General features: G+C 44.0%; 1 protein-coding gene across 19 annotated transcripts in view; it reads left to right on the plus strand.

Annotated features, from left to right (window-relative positions):
* lama5 (laminin, alpha 5) overlaps positions 1–19,474 on the plus strand; it is a 377,096-nt gene that overhangs the window by 10,227 nt on the left and 347,395 nt on the right. For all 19 annotated transcript variants that reach the window (XR_009793010.1, XR_009793011.1, XR_009793012.1 and 16 more), the window contains exon 2: positions 13,477–13,629. Coding sequence is in view for 16 of the 19 variants with exons in the window: in XM_061806903.1 (XP_061662887.1) it covers positions 13,477–13,629 (153 nt within the window). In the remaining 3 variants the exon portion in view is untranslated. The remainder of the gene's footprint in view (positions 1–13,476; positions 13,630–19,474) is intronic.

The raw sequence follows: 19,474 nt of genomic DNA on the forward strand, positions 1-19,474 counted from the left end.
TGCGACGGAACTAGGACCACCTTGACCTGGTAAAATTGTACAGCGTCTATTGGCGACAATTGCATTATCTACTTTTCCGTTTGCCTCGCACTCTCATCAGCAAAATGTCTTTGTCAAAAAGAAGAAAAGTAGACACAGAGTGTCGGACTTTTCAAGAAAAATGGACATGTTCTTATATGTTCACGGAGGTGAATGGGAAACCCGTGTGCCTGGTGTGCCAACAGCAAGTTTCGGTGCTTAAAGAATACAATATTCGGCGCCATTACGAAACTCAGCATGGTGAAAAATACAACAGTTTGCATGGAGAATTGAGAAATCAGAAGGTAAATTAAATTATCGTGCGTCTGAAGAAACAGCAATCTGTTTTCACGCGGAGCCAAGAAGCCAGTGATGCTGTGGTGAAAGCCAGCTACCTAATTGCGAGCCAAATAGCAATGGCATCAAAGCCGTACAGTGATGGAGAGTTCATCAAAAACTGCTTGCTGACGGCTGCTGAAATTATGTGTCCTGAGAAGCGACATGCTTTCGCCAATATAAGCTTGACAAGAAATACCGTGGCAGACAGGATTTCGGAACTCTCTGCAGATTTGGACCACCAACTAAAACGGAAAGTGGGGTCATTTGTGGCATTTTCTGTTGCGATTGATGAGAGTACTGATATCACGGACGTCGCTCAACTGGCCATATTCATTCGTGGAGTTGACAAGACTTTGAATGTCACAGAGGAGTTTCTCGAGCTGGTGCCGATGATCGACACCACAACAGCTGGGGACATTTTCAGCTCCGTCGTTGGAGCGCTGGACAGAGTCGGAGCGGACTGGTCATGCGCCGTAAGCCTGGCTACTGATGGTGCGCCGTCAATGATCGGTAAAAAGGCAGGTGTTGTGACAAAGTTCAGAGATAAAGTACAAGCCGCAAATGGGGGAGGTAATTTTTGGACATTTCATTGCATTTTGCATCAGGAGGCATTATGCAGCAAATCGCTAAGAATGGATCACGTCATGGAGGTGTTTGTCCGAACTGTTAATTTCATCCGAGCCAGAGGTCTCAATCATCGTCAATTTGACATCTTTCTCAGTGACTGTAACATTATCCATGGTGTGCCTTATCACACGAACGTACGATGGTTAAGCAGAGGTGCTGTGCTAAAGCGCTTCTTTGATTTACGTGATGAAATCGGACAAGTCATAGAGAAAAAAGGTAAACCTGTTAAGGAATTACAGTGCCATCTGTGGCTGCAGGACCTTGCGTTTATGGTTGACATCACTGAGCACTTGAATATTCTTAACAAAATGTTGCAGGGACGCAAAAAAATCGTAACACAGTATTATGACAGCATACGTGCATTCAAGTTAAAGCTCGGGTTATGGGAGACGCAGGTGGCAAGGGGTGACCCTGCTCATTTTCCCTGTTTAAAAGATATGTGCGCAGCAAGCGTTAATTCTGACGTGAAACGGTACAAAGAGAAGATTTCAGGGCTGTTGATGGAGTTTGAGAAAAGATTTCAGGTTTTTAGCGAACTTGAAACAGATTTTGCAGTTTTTCGCTCACCATTCACAGTCAAAGCTTCTGATTTGCCCGTTGTCATGCAACTTGAAATCATTGATTTGCAGTGTGATGTAGAACTGAAGGACAGATTTGCCTCTGTAAGCTTGGACACATTTTACAAGTACCTCCTACCAGGCTATCCCGCATTGACAGCACTAGCTGCTAAAACATTGTCCATGTTTGGGACAACCTACCTTTGTGAGCAAGTTTTCTCACTCATGAACATTAATAAAACAAAGCTGCGCTCAAAGCTCACGCATAAGCATTTCAATGAGATTCTGAAATTGGCTGCTTCTCAGGACATGATTCCTCATATTGATGCACTTGTGCAGGATAAACGATGTCAAGTTTCAAGGGCAAATTCCAAGCAAGACGAATAATTGCTGTGAAAGTTATTCATTTGTTCAAATTGCTTTCCAGATGTTGTTTTTAAGTTCCACAAGGCTGGTACTAAATGTTTTTGGAACGTTGTTACTATTTCTGTGATCAGTTTTATGTACAACACACTTAAATATATGTTTAACTGTGTAAAAGTGTTCTTAAAATTGCACATACTTTATTTATGTGCGTTTCTTTCGGCTTGTCCCTTTCGGGGTCGCCACAGCGTGTCATCTCAGATGAACGCACATATCTTCTTCTTTTCCTTTCGGCTTGTCCCGTTAGGGGTCGCCACAGCGTGTCATCTTTTGCCATCTTAGCCTATCTCCTGCATCTTCCTCTCTAACCCCAACTGCCCTCATGTCTTCCCTCACCACATCCATAAACCTTCTCTTTGGTCTTCCTCTCGCTCTTTTGCCTGGGAGCTCCATCCTCAGCATCCTTCTACCAATATACTCACTCTCTCGCCTTTGAACATGTCCAAACCATCGAAGTCTGCTCTCTCGAATCTTGTCTCCAAAACATCCAGCTTTGGCTGTCCCTCTAATGAGCTCATTTCTAATCCTATCCAACCTGGTCACTCCGAGCGAGAACCTCAACATCTTCATTTCTGCCACCTCCAGTTCAGCTTCCTGTTGTTTCTTCAGTGCCACCGTCTCTAATCCGTACATCATGGCCGGCCTCACCACTGTTTTGTAAACTTTGCCCTTCATCCTAGCAGAGACTCTTCTGTCACATAACACACCAGACACCTTTCGCCAGCTGTTCCAACCTGCTTGGACCCGTTTCTTCACTTCCTGACCACACTCTCCATTGCTCTGTATTGTTGACCCCAAGTATTTGAAGTCGTCCACCCTCGCTATCTCTTCTCCCTGTAGCCTCACTCTTCCCCCTCTACTTTTCTCATTCACGCACATATATTCTGTTTTACTTCGGCTAATCTTCATTCCTCTCCTTTCCAGTGCATGTCTCCATCTTTCCAATTGTTCCTCTGCATGCTCCCTGCTTTCACTGCATATGACAATATCATCTGCGAACATCATGGTCCAAGGGGATTCCAGTCTAACCTCATCTGTCAGCCTATCCATTACCACTGCAAACAGGAAGGGGCTCAGAGCTGATCCCTGATGCAGTCCCACCTCCACCTTAAATTCCTCTGTCACACCTAAGGCACACCTCACCATTGTTCTGCTGTCATCATACATGTCCTGTACTATTTTAACATACTTCTCTGCCACACCAGACTTACGCATGCAGTACCACAGTTCCTCTCTTGGTACTCTGTCATAGGCTTTCTCTAGATCCACAAAGACACAATGTAGCTCCGTCTGACCTTCTCTGTACTTTTCCACAGCATCCTCAAGGCAAATAATGCATCTGTGGTACTCTTTCTAGGCATGAAACCATACTGTTGCTCGCAGATACTTACTTCTGTCCTGAGTCTAGCCTCCACTACTCTTTCCCATAACTTCATTGTGTGGCTCATCAACTTTATTCCTCTATAGTTCCCACAGCTCTGAACATCCCCTTGTTCTTAAAAATGGGAACTAGAACACTTTTCCTCCATTCTTCAGGCATCTTTTCACCCGCTAGTATTCTGTTGAATAAGTTAGTCAAAAACTCCACAGCCATCTCTCCAAATTGCTTCCATACCTCTACCGGTATGTCATCAGGACCAACTGCCTTTCCATTTTTCATCCTTTGTAATGCCTTTCTGACTTCCCCCTTAGTAATCATTTCCACTTCCTGGTCCTTCACTCTTGCCTCTTCAACTCTTCCTTCTCTCTCATTTTCTTCATTCATCAACTTCTCAAAGTATTCTTTCCATCTATTTAGTACACTACCGGCACCAGTCAACAAATTTCCATCTCTATCCTTAATCACCCTGACCTGCTGCACATCCTTCCCATCTCTATCCCTCTGTCTGGCCAACCTGTAGAGATCCTTTTCTCCTTCTTTCGTGTCCAACCTGGTGTACATGTCTTCATATGCCTCTTGTTTAGCCTTTGCCACCTCTACCTTTGCCCTACGTCGCATCTCGATGTACTCCTTTCGCCTCTCCTCAGTCCTCTCAGTATCCCACTTCTTCTTCGCTAATCTCTTTCCTGTATGACTCCCTGAATTTTGGGGTTCCACCACCAAGTCTCCTTCTCCCCTTTCCTACCAGATGACACACCAAGTACTCTCCTGCCTGTCTCTCTGATCACCTTGGCTGTCGTCGTCCAGTCTTCCGGGAGCTTCGGTTGTCCATCGAGAGCCTGTCTCACCTCTTTCCGGAAGGCCGCACAACATTCTTCCTTTTTCACCTTCCACCACATGGTTCTCTGCTCTAACTTTGTCTTCTTAATCTTCCTACCCACCACCAGAATTATCCTACATACTACCATCCTATGCTGTCGAGCTACACTCTCCCCTACCACTACTTTACAGTCAGTAACCTCCTTCAGATTACATCGTCTGCACAAAATATAATCTACCTGCGTGGTTCTACCTCCGCTCTTGTAGGTCACTATATGCTCCTCCCTCTTCTGGAAATAAGTGTTCACTACAGCCATCTCCATCCTTTTTGCAAAGTCCACCACCATCTGCCCTTCAAAGTTCCTTTCCTGGATGCCGTACTTACCCATCACTTCTTCATCGCCCCTGTTTCCTTTACCAATATGTCCATTACAATCTGCACCAATCACAACTCTCTCGCTGTCTGGGATGCTCAGAACTACTTCATCTAGTTCCTTCCAGAATTTCTCTTTCAACTCTAGGTCACATCCTACCTGTGGTGCATAGCCGCTAACCACATTATACATAACACCCTCTATTTCAAATTTTAGTCTCATCACTCGATCTGATACTCTTTTCACCTCCAAGACATTCTTAGCCAGCTCTTCCTTTAAAATAACCCCTACTCCATTTCTCTTCCCATCTACTCCGTGGTAGAATAATTTAAACCCTGCTCCCAAACTTCTAGCCTTACTACCTTTCCACCTGCTCTCTTGGATGCACAGAATATCAACCTTTCTCCTAATCATCATGTCCTTTAGATGAACGCACATATGTTTGGCACAATTTTTACGCCGGATGCCCTTCCTGACGCAACCCTTCTCAGGGAGTGGAGGCCCCAGTGGGATCACATACTTTATTTATGTTCTTATGTTATTCTCTTGTTCATAATATATTGTTCATAATGTAAAAGGCAAATTCTGTTAATAAACATTTTGATAATTTACTCATTCTTTGCACTAATTATTAGTATTAGTGACTAATACAAAGGAAAAAAGTGGGCTTATTGTTAGTTCTATGTAATTTTGCAATGAGTTTACTGGTCCGGCCCGCTTGATCTCAAATTAAGCTGTATTCGGCCCGCAGACCAAAGGGAGTTTGACACCCCTGGTTTAGATGAAGGTACAGATCTGGACTTAACCGACCAATCGCGATAAAGGCTTCTTTATACTAGCGTGGCCTGTGACCGCGCTCATGTAACTGCGGCTATTCCACACACAGTCTGCCTGTATACTCGAGCACAATCCACGCGAGCTGTTTTTAAAATGTGCTGCAGTTCTCCTCCAAGTTGGGCATGTCGCTACGGCTGATTTTGAAGATATCACAGGGTGGCCTTTCCTGTGCATTTTATGGGCAATTTTGCTGCCTCATAAAGGAGCAAAGCTACAACAATGGTGACTGTGGAACAGTGCCTGCTAGAACAAATGGATCTAGATGATATATTACTGATACTGCAAAATTGATCAAGAAGGGGGTGGCAGACGTGGTATGTCTGCCCGAGTGGTTGACTACGTCATCACAGCATGTGACTAAAACGGACCAATCGTGGGATATGATCTCTGCGCCAACAATTTGTGCCATGTGCACGTCAAGCTCCTCATAGGGGTCTCATGATCTAATGTGTCGCTCACGTGATGCAATGCGGCCAATGCTCGTCTGCGCAAGCATGGGAGTATCAAGAGGCTCTAAACCTTATTGATGATGTCATTGTATGTCTCAGTACAAAAATGGCTACTCTACATGCGGTCACAGAGCTCCCAGGCAGCAGCATTAAAAAAAAAAAAAAAAAAAAAAAAAAAGAAAATTGCGTCCATGGACATTACTCCATGCTTTACCAGCTGCTCAAAAAGAAATATGGTAATACTCACTTGTGCTGTACTAGGAACCAAAATACGAGCTATGTCTTACTGTCCTGAACTGCTCAGTGTTGAGCTGCTCTGCTGCTGCGACTGTGTGCGCAAATGGGCATGTTGAAAGAGAGCACACCAGCAAATGACTGGGGAATGAGAAAAAAATCTGATTAAAAAAAAATAAATCAGCATATTCACACGAGAGGACAAGAGATATTTGTTGGCTGTGAATGTCTACATGTAGCAAGGGGAATGGACGGAGCCAGGCAGAAGTTGGGAGGAAAAAGAAAAAGTAAAGTGGTGCCTCGACTTATGAAATTAATCCATTTTGGAAGTCTTTTCGTAATGTGAAACATTCGTAAGTTGAAACGGATTTTACATGTAAATAGCCTAATCTGTTCCGAGCCCCCCTAACCTCCCCGTTACCAAAAATAAAGCATTCAAAGTTTACATAATGGAAAGAATAATACAACATGTTAATTTACCTTAAAAATAAGATTCTGTCATGGGCGTGTCATTCCTCGACCTGTTGCACACCTGCTCTGATGAGCAAAGGCGCCCACCAGCCTCTTTTTTGCTAATTACAGCCCTCATATATTGCCACACGTGCGATGTGGTCCTTGCCAGATCATTGTACTTTAATGTGACGTTTTTGCAACTCCATGTCCTTCTTCTTGTTGCTCTGTGTACCGAACCCTGCCTCGTTGATGACCCTGCCTCCCGCCTAGTTATTCTGACACTGCTGCTTGTTTGGACTGCCTGCCTGTGTACCGACCTTGAACTGAATAAATACGCTCCCAGAACTGAGTCATGAGTTGTGCATTTTGGGTTCAGGGTTCAGTTTTCTGGTCTTGAAAAATGAAAGAAAGGAAGAAAGAAAGAAAGCAAGAAAGAAAATAAAAAAATCATGTTCATTTACCTTTGGTGTTGAGTGCGTGTGGGTAAAAAGGCATCATGGCGTCTTCAGAGGCAGAGGCACGCACACAACTTAATTCCACTAAAATTAATAAATTCCAAAAACTATAAATTCAAAACAGACAGACATTAACATTAACTTTCAATGTTTCCTGAAGTACCAATCCAAGGATGTTTGCCTTTGAGGGCTTTTAATAATCTTGCGGAAATGTGCAAGGCAAACGCCATCAAAGTGAACGATCGCCCAATGAGTTAACACATTTTCCAAGTTAACACAAGATCCTCGTGGTGAACCAACTTGTTGATGTCCTCGCATCTCCGTCGATAGATGATCATGGTGAACCAACTCTTCTATCCTTCTTAGCCTATCCCAGCGAAACAATTTCCTCGACTTCAGGTTCAACATTCTCTGAGCAGTAGCAGCAGGATTGGTATGAAGCCAAATGCACGCATGTTAGTTTCACATTTCTCGACAATTTCTTGTTTTGTTGGACAAAACAACTCTCCTCTCGCTGGCATTGGCCATCAATTTCTTGGGTCCCATGGTGAAAAAGGATGAATAAATCCACAAAGAAGTTGTCGAGTGTGTGCGAGCATATGACAATAGATTCAGTATGGTAGGTTACGTGCATCACGGGTGAAGATTGACACTCTCCCACCCCAAAAAAAAAAAAAAATGATAAAGCTTCGAGTCAAAGGAGGGATCTGATGCCAGGAAGATGGTCCATGCTAACCAATAAGTGGAGCTGCTCTATTGCGGCACACATACCAAGAGACAGGATGTGTGTTATGGCTACAGACTGAAATCTCTCTGAGCCAATGTGATGCCAGGAAAGTTCTCCAGCGGTGGCCAATGGGAGAACAGCCGCTTTGAAACCAAATTCCAATGCAGGATGTTTAAATTTGGTGGAATCCAGCGCCATTTTTTCCTTTCGTATCCTGAATTTCTTTCACAACAAGAGACAAATATTTTCTGGGGAGGCTTTTCGTAGCCTCAATCTTCTGTTAGTAGAGACTTTCATAAGTAGAGGTACCAAAGTAAACGACTTTGTGCTGGTATACTCCCTAATCCACACTTGAACAACTTCATAATGGGTAACAAGCAACATAAATGAAAATATTGTTGTCACTAAAGGAGGACAATAAGTAGTTAATGTAAGAAAGACAGATGTATTATGTCTTCCCTCACAACATCAACCTTCTCTTTGTCTTCCTCTCACTCTTTTGCCTGGCAGCAACATCCTCATCATCTTTCTACCAACATACTCAATCTCTCTCCTCTGTATGTTTCCAAACCATCAAAGTCTACTCTCTCTAACTTTGTCTTCAAAACCTCTAACTTTGGCTGTCCCTTGAATGACCTAATTTATAATCCTATCCAACATGCTCACTCCAACAGAGAACCTCAACATCATCATTTCTACCACCTCCAACGGTGCTTCCTGCTGTCTCTTTATTGCTGCTGTGTCTAATCCGTACCTCATGGCTGTCCTCACCACTGTTTTATAAACTTAGCTCTTTGTGCTAGCAGAAACCTTTCTGTCACGTAACCCACGTGACACCTTCCGCTGCTTGGACTCGTTTCTTAATTTCCTGACCACACTCACCATTGCTTTGGACTGTTGGCCCCATGTAGTCACTCACATTTGAAAAATGTACAGGTGTGGTCAGTGATTAGGGATGGAATCTCAAGACCTTAAAATAACTTGCTGGATTAATATAACATAAATGTAAATTAAAAATAAACAAATACATAACTAAAATAGAAAACAAACATTTCAGACTCAGAAATGATCATTTCCAATTTCAAGTGATATTAGTTGATATAAAACGTTTTTTAAAATTTCAATAAAAATTCTTGAGCTGACAAACTTTATCTGAAGAAAAGTTAAATGCACTGGCCTGTCAAGGAATTAACACGAACGGTCTATACACGCAATGTTTTGAAAATGCTGAAAGTTTAGTTCAACATAATCGGCGTTAGTGGCAACAAGCTAGCCGAAGACCCAGAAACCGAAGACCCAGTATGAAAAATGCCTTCGATGGATCAAACTTTGTGGAAGACCGCATCATCAACTAAATCCATCTAATATCAACCGGAACACATATGTTTGCACGATAGGTATGCCCTATATTTGATTTTCAATACATGTCTCGTATAAATGAATTCGAAGTTCTTCGCTAGCATAACACTGCTGCGTGTGAACGATTGACACACTTATTCTTTGTTGAGCGATATTTAGCGATGATTAAACTGCACAAACGTATTGATTTCTTGCTGGCTCGCGGCCGAAGCTTATTCAGACTGTGTTTGCACGAAGATATACCCTAAATTTGATTTTTAATACACGTCTCGTATAAATGAATGAGACGTTCTCCGCTAGCATAACACTGCTGCGTATGAACGATTGACACACTTATTCTTTGTTGAGCGATATTTAGCGATGATCGGACTGCACAAACGTATTGATTTCTTGCTGGCTCGAGGCTGAAGCTTAACCAGACTGTGTTTGCACGAAGATATGCCCTAAATTTGAATTTTAATACACATCTCGTATAAATGAATGAGACGTTCTCCGCTAGCATAACATTGCTCAATGAATGATTGAATGAAATCAGAAGCATGGAGTCTCTCAGTTCAGAATGTATTGTATTGTATTTGCCATTTTTACTGTTTGTCTTACGTCAGCGCACGTGGCGTGACGTCACTTCAGGAGGCGTGGTTAAGTGCCCTGTACGGAGGGGTCAATTGCTAAACCCGACAGTTCGTATAATTTGTCTCACGCTTCTGAGGGCGTGACACTTGAAATTTTTCAAACCGACCGTTGCTTGCCCAAAATCCTCATCCTTGAGGGGGGTGAATCCCTCATTGCATCTTTAGGTTCATCAGCACTTTCTTCAGCCTCTTCATCATCACACGTTTCGTTTCCTTATTAAAAGTTATAGAAGCGGTTTTACGGATGTTTACCACAGGCTTCTTCATGTAGCACACCGCTGATTCATTCCCGCCATAATGGTCCCACAAAAGCGTAACGTCTGATGTCTTTGATCATCTCCAAAAGTTTTATTTTTTTTGTCAACCATCATCATCTTCTGCTCGGATGCATCAGAGGAAAATCAGCACAGTGTTTTGGGAGCATTGTGACCGACAGAGGTTATTGCGTACTCAGTCAACAGAATAGAAAATGGCAGATAGGAAGGACAAGGGAGAGGGTGGAACATAAGTTGCTGGGTGGGGCTTCGAAGATGCGCAATCAATCAGCTCACAAGATAAATCCACATATACTCTCTGGTCAATGTTGTGCCAGGGATCATCATTCGCCTTGTATCAATGCGTCTTCCTGTAGTACAGTATGTACTGTATGCCGATCTGGCTTTTTCTTTTTTTTTGCTCTCATTGGTTGTTGTTGCCCCAGGGACCATCACTCGCCTTGTATAAATCTGATCTGCCTTTTTTTTTGGGGGGGGAAGGGGGGGATGCGATGCACTGAAGCCACAATAGGTGAAGCATGAAGTAGAGATGGATTACTGTACTGCATTCTGGAAAAAACAATGATCAAAACCTGTTTGAGGCATTGTCACACTTTATGCAGCACCGGGTTCAAGCGTTTTCCTATAAATCAAAAAATATCATTTTAATTTGAATGATCATTGTATGAGGTTGGACACAAAAAATTATTAATAGCGACTCAAGCAAATTTTATAGTTCTGCTTGGTGCGGCTGTAGCTGGTCCAGGTGTTTTGCAAGTGGAAAACAGCTATGAGTCATTGTTGGTGCTCATTTTTCTTCTGGGCAAGAATATTCTTATAAACAGCCATCCGACCTACGATAATGTTTGAGAATTGAAGCCATGACGCTTTCTGCGGGTGGGCTGAAACGCCGCAGGGCCTGCCACCCACCCCAGTACTCGGGGCTGTGGTTTAACATTGTTTAACATGATGTTTATAAACCAGAGAAATATGTAACCTGGTTAAAAGTTGGTACAGGTAAAATTTCAGAATAATAGAGTAGCAATTAGGTTATAGGTTTTCTTTATGCAATGTGGTGGAATATCTGTTAAACTGAGTGTGCTGACTTGATTTTCTTTTGGAGGGATTTGTATTTAAATGTGTTTGATTCATTTGTGAAAATAAATACTTTTGTTTGCCATTTTATTGTTGAAACCATTGTTTAAGAAGGACAGGAAGTGACTTGTTGAGGAGACGCGGGAAAAAGAGAGGGGAAAAAAAGGCTAGACGGAGTGCAAGGTACGAGTGGTTGTTAGAGGGCAGCAAAAGGACAAAGAAAGTGAACAGTGGACATTTATCAAAAGTTGATTGTCGTGTTCGACAAGAACTGTTGAAAATTCAACTGGGATAGTGTGTTGTTTGAGTGGACTACTCAAATCACGCCGTAACGTGGTGGAGTTAGCCGCTACCACAGGGGCTAAGTGGATGCATGGGACTTGGCTTGAGCACTAGCATCCAGCTAACGCTAGCTAGCGACCCTGTATGTTGGACCACGAAAGAGAGGACGAGGGACGAGGACCGTGAAGATGCCGGACAGAGGAAAAACCACCTTCACCTTTCTTCAGGACTTCAAGGAAGGACAAGGGACGAGGACCGTGAGGACGCTGGACAGAGGAAAAACCACCTTCACCTTTCTTCATTCCTGCCTTGGGAAGCACTGCAGTGACATTAGGGTTTAAATTTTGTTTGCTTGCTGGTTATATTCATATTTGCTGGGGCCCTAGCATGTGTGCAGTGTGTACCTGTTAACTTGACTTTGTTTATTTGACTGTTGTGTATATATGTTTGATTTTTCCATCCTTTATTTTGTTATTAAATGTTCAAACTTTTTGTTACATAACCACTTTTATTATTTGACTATCTGCAAGATAGTTAAAATAGTGGTGAGTTTATTTGGTAGCTTGATTATTTAAACTAGGATATTAAGTCATAAGGGGAAATATTATTTCAGAGACTTTTTATGGAGGATTAAATGCACAAGGAAAGAGTCAAATTGTAATAGACATTTAGAGTAATTAACGTTGAGTTAATTTATTAGTTTCGTACTTTGGAGTAAGAAAAGAACTCAGGTGGTATTATAGTATTTTATACTAGAGAGGCGCTACAAATAGAACACTTTTACCTTTATTTACTTTCATTCATGACTATTACTGGAAAGCTGCCAACTTATAGAAACTCACTTCCAAAAGAATTTGCTTGGCTCCATATTTCCATTTTTACATTATGTCAAGAACATTGTAAGGTGCCCATGGCTGCATAATTAAGTAAAATTTTAATCGTGATGGTGATTTTGGATGCCACATGTAAATGAACCTGCTCATCTGTGATTTAGTTACATTTACATTTAAAATCCCTGTACTGGTGCATTTGAAAAGTGTTTTGTGTTCACTTGTGCTCGCAACCTCGTCAGCCAGCCACCAGGGGGGCAAGCAAATGGTTAAGGCTTTCATCTCAGAGAAGCCATAAAAAGGTGTTTTGTTTACAATACATGAGCAGGACCCGTGATTTAGTATTAGATGCGATAACTTGCTTCATCTTCAGGTAATTCTACACAGCAATGGCTATCTTCATCACGACAGGTTTTAAACATGTTTTGCAAATGACTTTTCCAAATGATAGAATGCTAGTGTATATGTTATATCCCCGTTTTTCGGTTTATTTCTTGCTCGATAGAACGTTTATGGATGTGGTGAGGGAAGACATGAGGGCAGTTGGGGTTAGAGAGGAAGATGCAGGAGATAGGCTAAGATGGAAAAAGATGACACGCTGTGGCGACCCCAAACGGGACAAGCCGAAAGGAAAAGAAGAAGAGTTGCTTGCATGTCCTCCACGTTGTCTTGGCGCAACAAGAGCAGCTGGGGGGAAATGAAAAAAAAAAAAAAACCATTAATGATCCCCATTTTCCACGTAGAAAATAAATAAAATATTGATCAAATCGAGCTTCTCGACACATAACCTAGCACTAATTCAAACCCAACATGACTGGACCATCACTTAAAAATGAGTGTTGCTGATGCAACCCCGCACAATGAGCAATTGTATATCTGGACGCCGCGAGCGAGCTTGTATAGGTTTTTGATGCTATACATACTGTATGTTGTACTTGACCACATTTCTTAAACCATAAAAAGATAGAGTCCAATATAAATAAGTAAGAAACAAATTACTAAAGTGAGAGGAAAAAAGCAAGAATAAAAGCGATTGTATGGCTATTATAATCAAGTCTTATTGACTCCATTCATCTGAACATACTCAGCGTGTATGTACCGTTCCCATACATTTTTGTCATAAGCTTCACTTTTTAATCCAAAAGCGCAATATGCATAGTGAATATTAGAAAACTATTGATGTAAAGCACACTATTTGATGCAATACTTTGTTCTGATAGTCAGACGGTTGTGCTAACCAGTCATCGACTGTGCTGCAGATAATTTCCATTAAACGTGGAAAAAAAATCTGGTACATGACACTGCATGCTAACATTTCTTTGTCCCCTCAGGGTCAGTACTGTGACATCTGTCACCACGGTGACACCGACCGGGCCCATCCCATCACCAACGCCATTGATGGCACTGAGCGATGGTGGCAGAGCCCTCCTCTGTCACGCAGCACGAAGTTCAACCAAGTCAATGTCACGCTGGAGCTCGGACAGGTATGATGCGCCAAGCTTTTCTTCCAACTAAATAATAATCCAAATGCTAATGTTCAGTCAGAGATAATTGTGGAGCTTCCAGTTTCGTGAAATGCTCTATATCATTCATCCATTTTCTACACCGCTCTCATTGGAATATTTGAGCCCATCTCACCTGCAAGCAGGAGGCAGAGTACACCCTGAACTGGATGCCAGTCAATCAGAGGGCATATAAAAACAACCATATACATTCACATTCATAACTACGCACAACTTAGAGACTTCAGTTAACCTACTGTGTGTGTTTTTGGGATGTGGGAGGAAACCCGAGTACCCAGACAAAATTCAAGCAGGCACAGGGAGAACATACAAACCCACACAGGTGAGGCTAGATTTACACCTAATTTCTCAGAACTGTGAGGCTGATGTTCTTACCACCATGTCACTTCCTCCATATCATCTATTCATCCATTTTCTGAGCCTCTTACCTTCACAAGGGTCGCAAGTGTGTGGATGAGCCTATCCCAGCTATCTTCGGGAAGGAGACTGGGTACACCCTGAAATTTTTGCCACCCAATCACAGAGCACACAGAAACAAACAACCAGTGTCACTCACAATTACACTTAAGGCCAATTTCTCTCTCTGTCCAATTAATGCATGTTTTCGGGATTTGGGAGGAAACTGCAGTGCCCCAAAAAAAATTACACAGGCATGGGGAGAACCTCCTTGAACCGTCAACTTATCGTGGTGGAGGGATTTGTGAGTCCCGATGATCCTAGGAGTTAAGTTGGCTGGGGGTTCACCATGTCAAAAAGGACCTGGGTGAGGGACCAGACAAAGTACAACACCAGAACAACTATGACGAGTGCAAAAATTGGAAACCTGGAAGGGCGTGATTGTGAAGAATGCACCCCACCTCCCAAGTGGTGTTCTGCTACTACATGGATTGTCCATAACGAACACCATGTTCAGGCATAAGGGTGTCCACATGTGCACCTGGCACCAGGACACCCTAGGTCGCAGTTCGATAATCGACTTTGTGGTCATGGACTTGCGACCATATGTCTTGGACACTCGGGTGAAGAGAGTGGTGGAGCTGTCAACTGATCACCACCTGGTATGGAATTGGCTCCGATGGTGGGAGAGGATGCCGGTCTGACGTGGCAGGCTCAAACGTATTGTGAGGGTCTGCAGGGAAAGGCTGGAAGATTCCCCTGTCAGAAGGAATTCCAACTCCCACCTCTGGAAGAACTTTACTCACGTTCTGGGGGAAGCGGGGGACATTGAGTCCAAGTGGATGATGTTCCGCACCTGGCCAAATGGAATGCAGCTTCGGTGGTCACTGAGACAAAAACCCAGGCGTTGGAGGAGTCGGTGAGGCCATGGAGAATTACTTCAAGAAGGCTTCGAGGAAATTCTGGTCCGGCATCTCAGGAGGGGTAAACTGTCCACCGTCAACACTGTGTATAGTGGGGATGGGGCACTGCTGACCTCAACTCAGGATATTGTGAGTCGGTGGGGAGAATACCTCCTCAATTCCACAACATGCCTTCCCTTGAGGAAGCTGAGTCTGGGTTCTCTGAGGTGGGCTCTTCCATCTCTGGTTTTGAGGTCATAGAGGTGGCTAAAAAGCTCCATTGTGGCAGGGCCCCGGGGGTGGATGAGATTCGCCCAGAGTTCCTCTCTCTCTCTTGCACTGGATGTTGTGGGGCTGTCCTGGGTGACATGCCTCTGCAACATCAGAGACAGTGTCTCTGGTTTGGCAGACTGGGGAGGTGGTCCCCCCTTTTTAAGAAGGGGGACTGGAGGGTGTGTTCCAACTATAAGGGATCACACTCCTAAGTCTCCTTGGTAAGGTCTATTAAGAGTGCTGGAGAGGAGGGTCCGTCGGGAAGTCGAATCTCGGATTCAGGAGGAGCAATATGGTTTTCGTCCTGGCCGTGGAAAAGTGGACCAGCTCTACACCCTCGGCGGGATGGGAGGTTGCATGGGAGTTCGCCCAACCAGGAAGAGTGGACCAGCTTTACACCCTCAGCAGGATCCTCAAAGGTGCATAGGAGTTTGCTCACCCAGTCTACATGTGTTTTGTGGACTTGGATAAGGCGTTTGCCTGTGTCCCTTGAGGACACTTTTGGGGGGTTCTTCGGCAGTATGGGGTAGTGAACCCCCTGATACGTGGTGTTCGGTCCCTGTACAACCAGTGTCAGAGTTTGGTCCGCATTGCCGGTAACAAGTGGGACTCATTTCTGGTTACAGTTGGCTGCCCTTTGTCACGATTTTGTTCATGCCTTTTATGGACAGAATCTCTAGGCGCAGCTGAGGTGTAGAGGTTGTCTGATATGGTGGCCTCAGCATTGCATCTCTGCTCTTTGCAGATGATGTGGTTCTGTTGGCTTCATCAAGCTGTGATATCCAACGCTCACTGGAGCGGTCTGCAAGTGAGAGTGTGAAGCAGCTGTGATGAGAATCAGCACCTCCAAATCTGACACCATGGTCCTCAGTCAAAAAAGGGTGGCATGCCCTCTCTGGGTCCGGGATGAGATCTTGGCCCAAACGGAGGATTTAAAGTATCTTAGGGTCTTGTTCATGAGTGATGGAAGAATGGAGCGTGAGATTGACAGACAGATCGGTGCAGTGTTTCCAGTGATGCGGACTTTGTATCAGTCCGTTGTGGTAAAGAGGGACCTAAGTCGAAAGGCGAATCTCTCAATTTACTCGTCGATCTACGTTGCTACCTTCACCTATGGGCATGAGCTGTGGGTTGTGACCGAAAGAACAAGATCCTGGATACAAGCGGCACAATGAGTTTCCTCCGCAGGGTGTCTGGGCTCTCCCTTAGAGATAGGATGAATAAGGCAGTCATCCAGGAGGGGCTCAGTGTCAAGCCGCTTCTCCCCCGTATTGAGAGGAGCCAGATGAGATGGCTGGGGCATCTGGTCCAGATGCCTCCCGGACGTCTCCCTGGCGTGGTGTTCCGGGCATGTCCCACCACAAAGAGACGCCAGGGACGACCCAGGACACACTGGAGAGATTATATCTCTCGGCTGGCCTGGGAATGCCTCAGGATCCCTCCTGAATCCTGAAGAGCTTGAAAGAAGTGGCTGGGGAAAGGGAAGTCTGGGTATCCCTGCTGAAGCTACTTCTCCCATGACCTGACCCGCAGAAGCGGTAGAAAATGGATGGATGGATGGATGGATGAATGGGGAGAACATGTAAACTCCACACATGCGTGGCTGGGATATGAACCCTCGTCCTCAGAAGTTTGAGGCTGTAACAAATCACTTCATCGTTGCCCTTGCTCAATATCAGTATCTGTATCAGTAAATATAAAAAATATTTACGTTTAAAAAGAAGTGCCTTTTGACATTTTCCAGTTCCAAAAGTTAACGTTGGCTTTTAGGTAGACGGCACGGTGGACGACTAGTTAAGAGTGTCTGCCTCACAGTTCTGAGGACTGGGGTTAAAATCCTGGCCCCGCCTGTGTGGAGTTTGATTGTTCTCCCCGTGCCTGTGGGGGTTTTCTTCGGGCACTCTGTTTTCTTCCCACATCTCCAAAACATGCATCATATGCTGGACGACTCTAAATTGCCCATAGATGTGAATGTGTGCGCGAGTGGTTGTTTGTATGTTCTCTGCAATTGGCTAGCAACCAATTCAGGGTGTACCTTACCTCATACGCGAAGATAGGTAGGATAGGCTCCAGCACTCCCGCGACCCTAATGAGGATCAGTGGTTCAGAAAATGGATGGATGGAAGGACGTTTTTACTGAAATGATTTACAAACTGCTAATGTTCAAGATGAACTCCTCCTCCAGAGGAGGTAACAAGGATGGTCTTCACAATTTAAGAATCCAAAGTATTTCAGTCAATGATAAGAAAGTATAGAATGACTTTAAACACAGCTGAAGGTAGTTTTAAAACACTGGTAAAAGACAGCATGCAATGAGCTGTACCTTTCAAGCTGTTTATGACTAATGTGCAAGCAAAGCATGTGCTTCTGCTGGTTTTGCATAGTTTCTGTTTTCATCATAGCTACTGTATATTACTCACACACTCACATGCTCACACACAAACAGAAGGAAGCATCTGTTCTTGGTAATGTTCTTTGGGTGAAGTTATCCTGTTCTATTCATTTATTAATGCGTTTTGTGTGTGTGCGATTGTGTGTGTGCGATTGTGTGCGTGCGTGCGTGGGTGGGTGGATGTGTGTGTGTGTGCACGTGTACATGTGCAAGTGTGTATCCATGTGTGTGTGTCACTGAAATCCCAGGAGTGAATGAATGAATGCCATTTATTGTCATTATACGGCGTACAACGAGATCGGAGTTTCTTCTGTTTCAGTGCGTACAAAGTGCAAAGTAAAAATAAATACATAAAAATGAATAGTACCTCCGGTGATACCTTAATTAATTCGTTCCAGAAGTTGTTTCGTAATGTGATTTTTTTTTTTGTAAGTAGAAGCGCTTTTTACATGTAAATAGCCTAATCTGATTCAAGCCCCCCTGACCCCCCAAAAAACATTCAAAGTACATAACGTAAAGAATAATAAAAATTATGTTAATTTGCCTTTGGCGTTGGACGACGATGCAAAGGCGTTGGGCGACTATGCAAAGAGAAGGGTGAGTGAGAAGCAAAACGCACGGTGGGGGATGGAGGAAGAGTTAAACGTTTGGCAGCTGAGAGAAAACATACGTCTGAATGTACGCAAACACACTACTTCATCCTACAACAGTCTCCTTCGATTGTGCCACTTTCAATCCAAGATACTGTATGTTTATGTTAGGTGGAATATGAGGGCTATGAATAGCAGTGCCTATTTTTGCCTTTCGTATCCTGAATTTTCCTTTCTGATTGCTTGGGTTTGTGAGAGGTTGAAGGCCTTGCAAAAGACGCTGGACAGCTGATGGGCACATGCTCTGCGAACCGTGCCTGATACTCAGTCTGGGACAGCAGCCTTCTTGGGATTCATGGCCAGGTGTACACGTTTCACTTTGTGCTCCTGTACAGTGAGTGGGGAGTTATTGAAGCCTGGTGGGTGTGGGAGGAAGGCTGGAGCACCGGAGCATCGCTGTGTTTATTCAAATTCCGAGCTCCTCAGCCAATGACTTGCTTGTGTCTCCTGGGGTCACATCACAGCCTGTCAAGTTAAATCCTGCCACAACATCCAAAGTCTGTTGCTGGCAAGGTCTGGACTCTAGCCTCCTTTTGTTGTTTGTTTTGGCATTTTTTATAGATTTTTTTACAGTTCAGCTCTAGCCTCTTGTCAACTGACCTGAAGGCAGTGTCAGCGGCCCTGAGAAGTGAGCACACCTGGCTGGTTTCGGGTTTGGAAAAACCCTGATGCTTTTCTTCAGATGCACAGTTTCCATATATAACTTGATATAGACCAGTACAGCCCCTGGTCCATGTCCTGGTGTTCAAATAGGTCCCAGTCTCTGTGTTGGAAGCAGTACTTAAGTTCACTGATTGGTCTCTGGCCAGGTTGCTAGTCTTTGTGGTGGTCTTGGATCTGCATCTGAAGGGAGAAGCAGGGTGAAGTGGTCTGACTCACCACTGTGGGGGAGGGGTGTGGTTTTTGAGTACACATGGTCTAAAGCAGGGGTGTCCAAACTGCGGCCCGCGGGCTGCAAGTTTTATTGGTCCGCAGCAAATAATGAAAATTTTATCATTTAATATGGGGCAGCACGGTGGCGCAGGTGGAAAGTGTTGGCCTCACAGATCTGAGGACCCAAGTTCAATCTCAATCCTCCATGTGTGGAGTTTCGATGTTTTCCCCGTGCCTGCGTGGGATTCCTCCAGGCACTCCGGTTTCCTCCCACATCACGAAAACATGCAACATTAATTGGACATTCTAAATTCCCCCAA

The sequence above is a fragment of the Syngnathoides biaculeatus genome, chromosome 2 (assembly GCF_019802595.1).
Source record: "Syngnathoides biaculeatus isolate LvHL_M chromosome 2, ASM1980259v1, whole genome shotgun sequence".
NCBI lineage: Eukaryota > Metazoa > Chordata > Actinopteri > Syngnathiformes > Syngnathidae > Syngnathoides > Syngnathoides biaculeatus.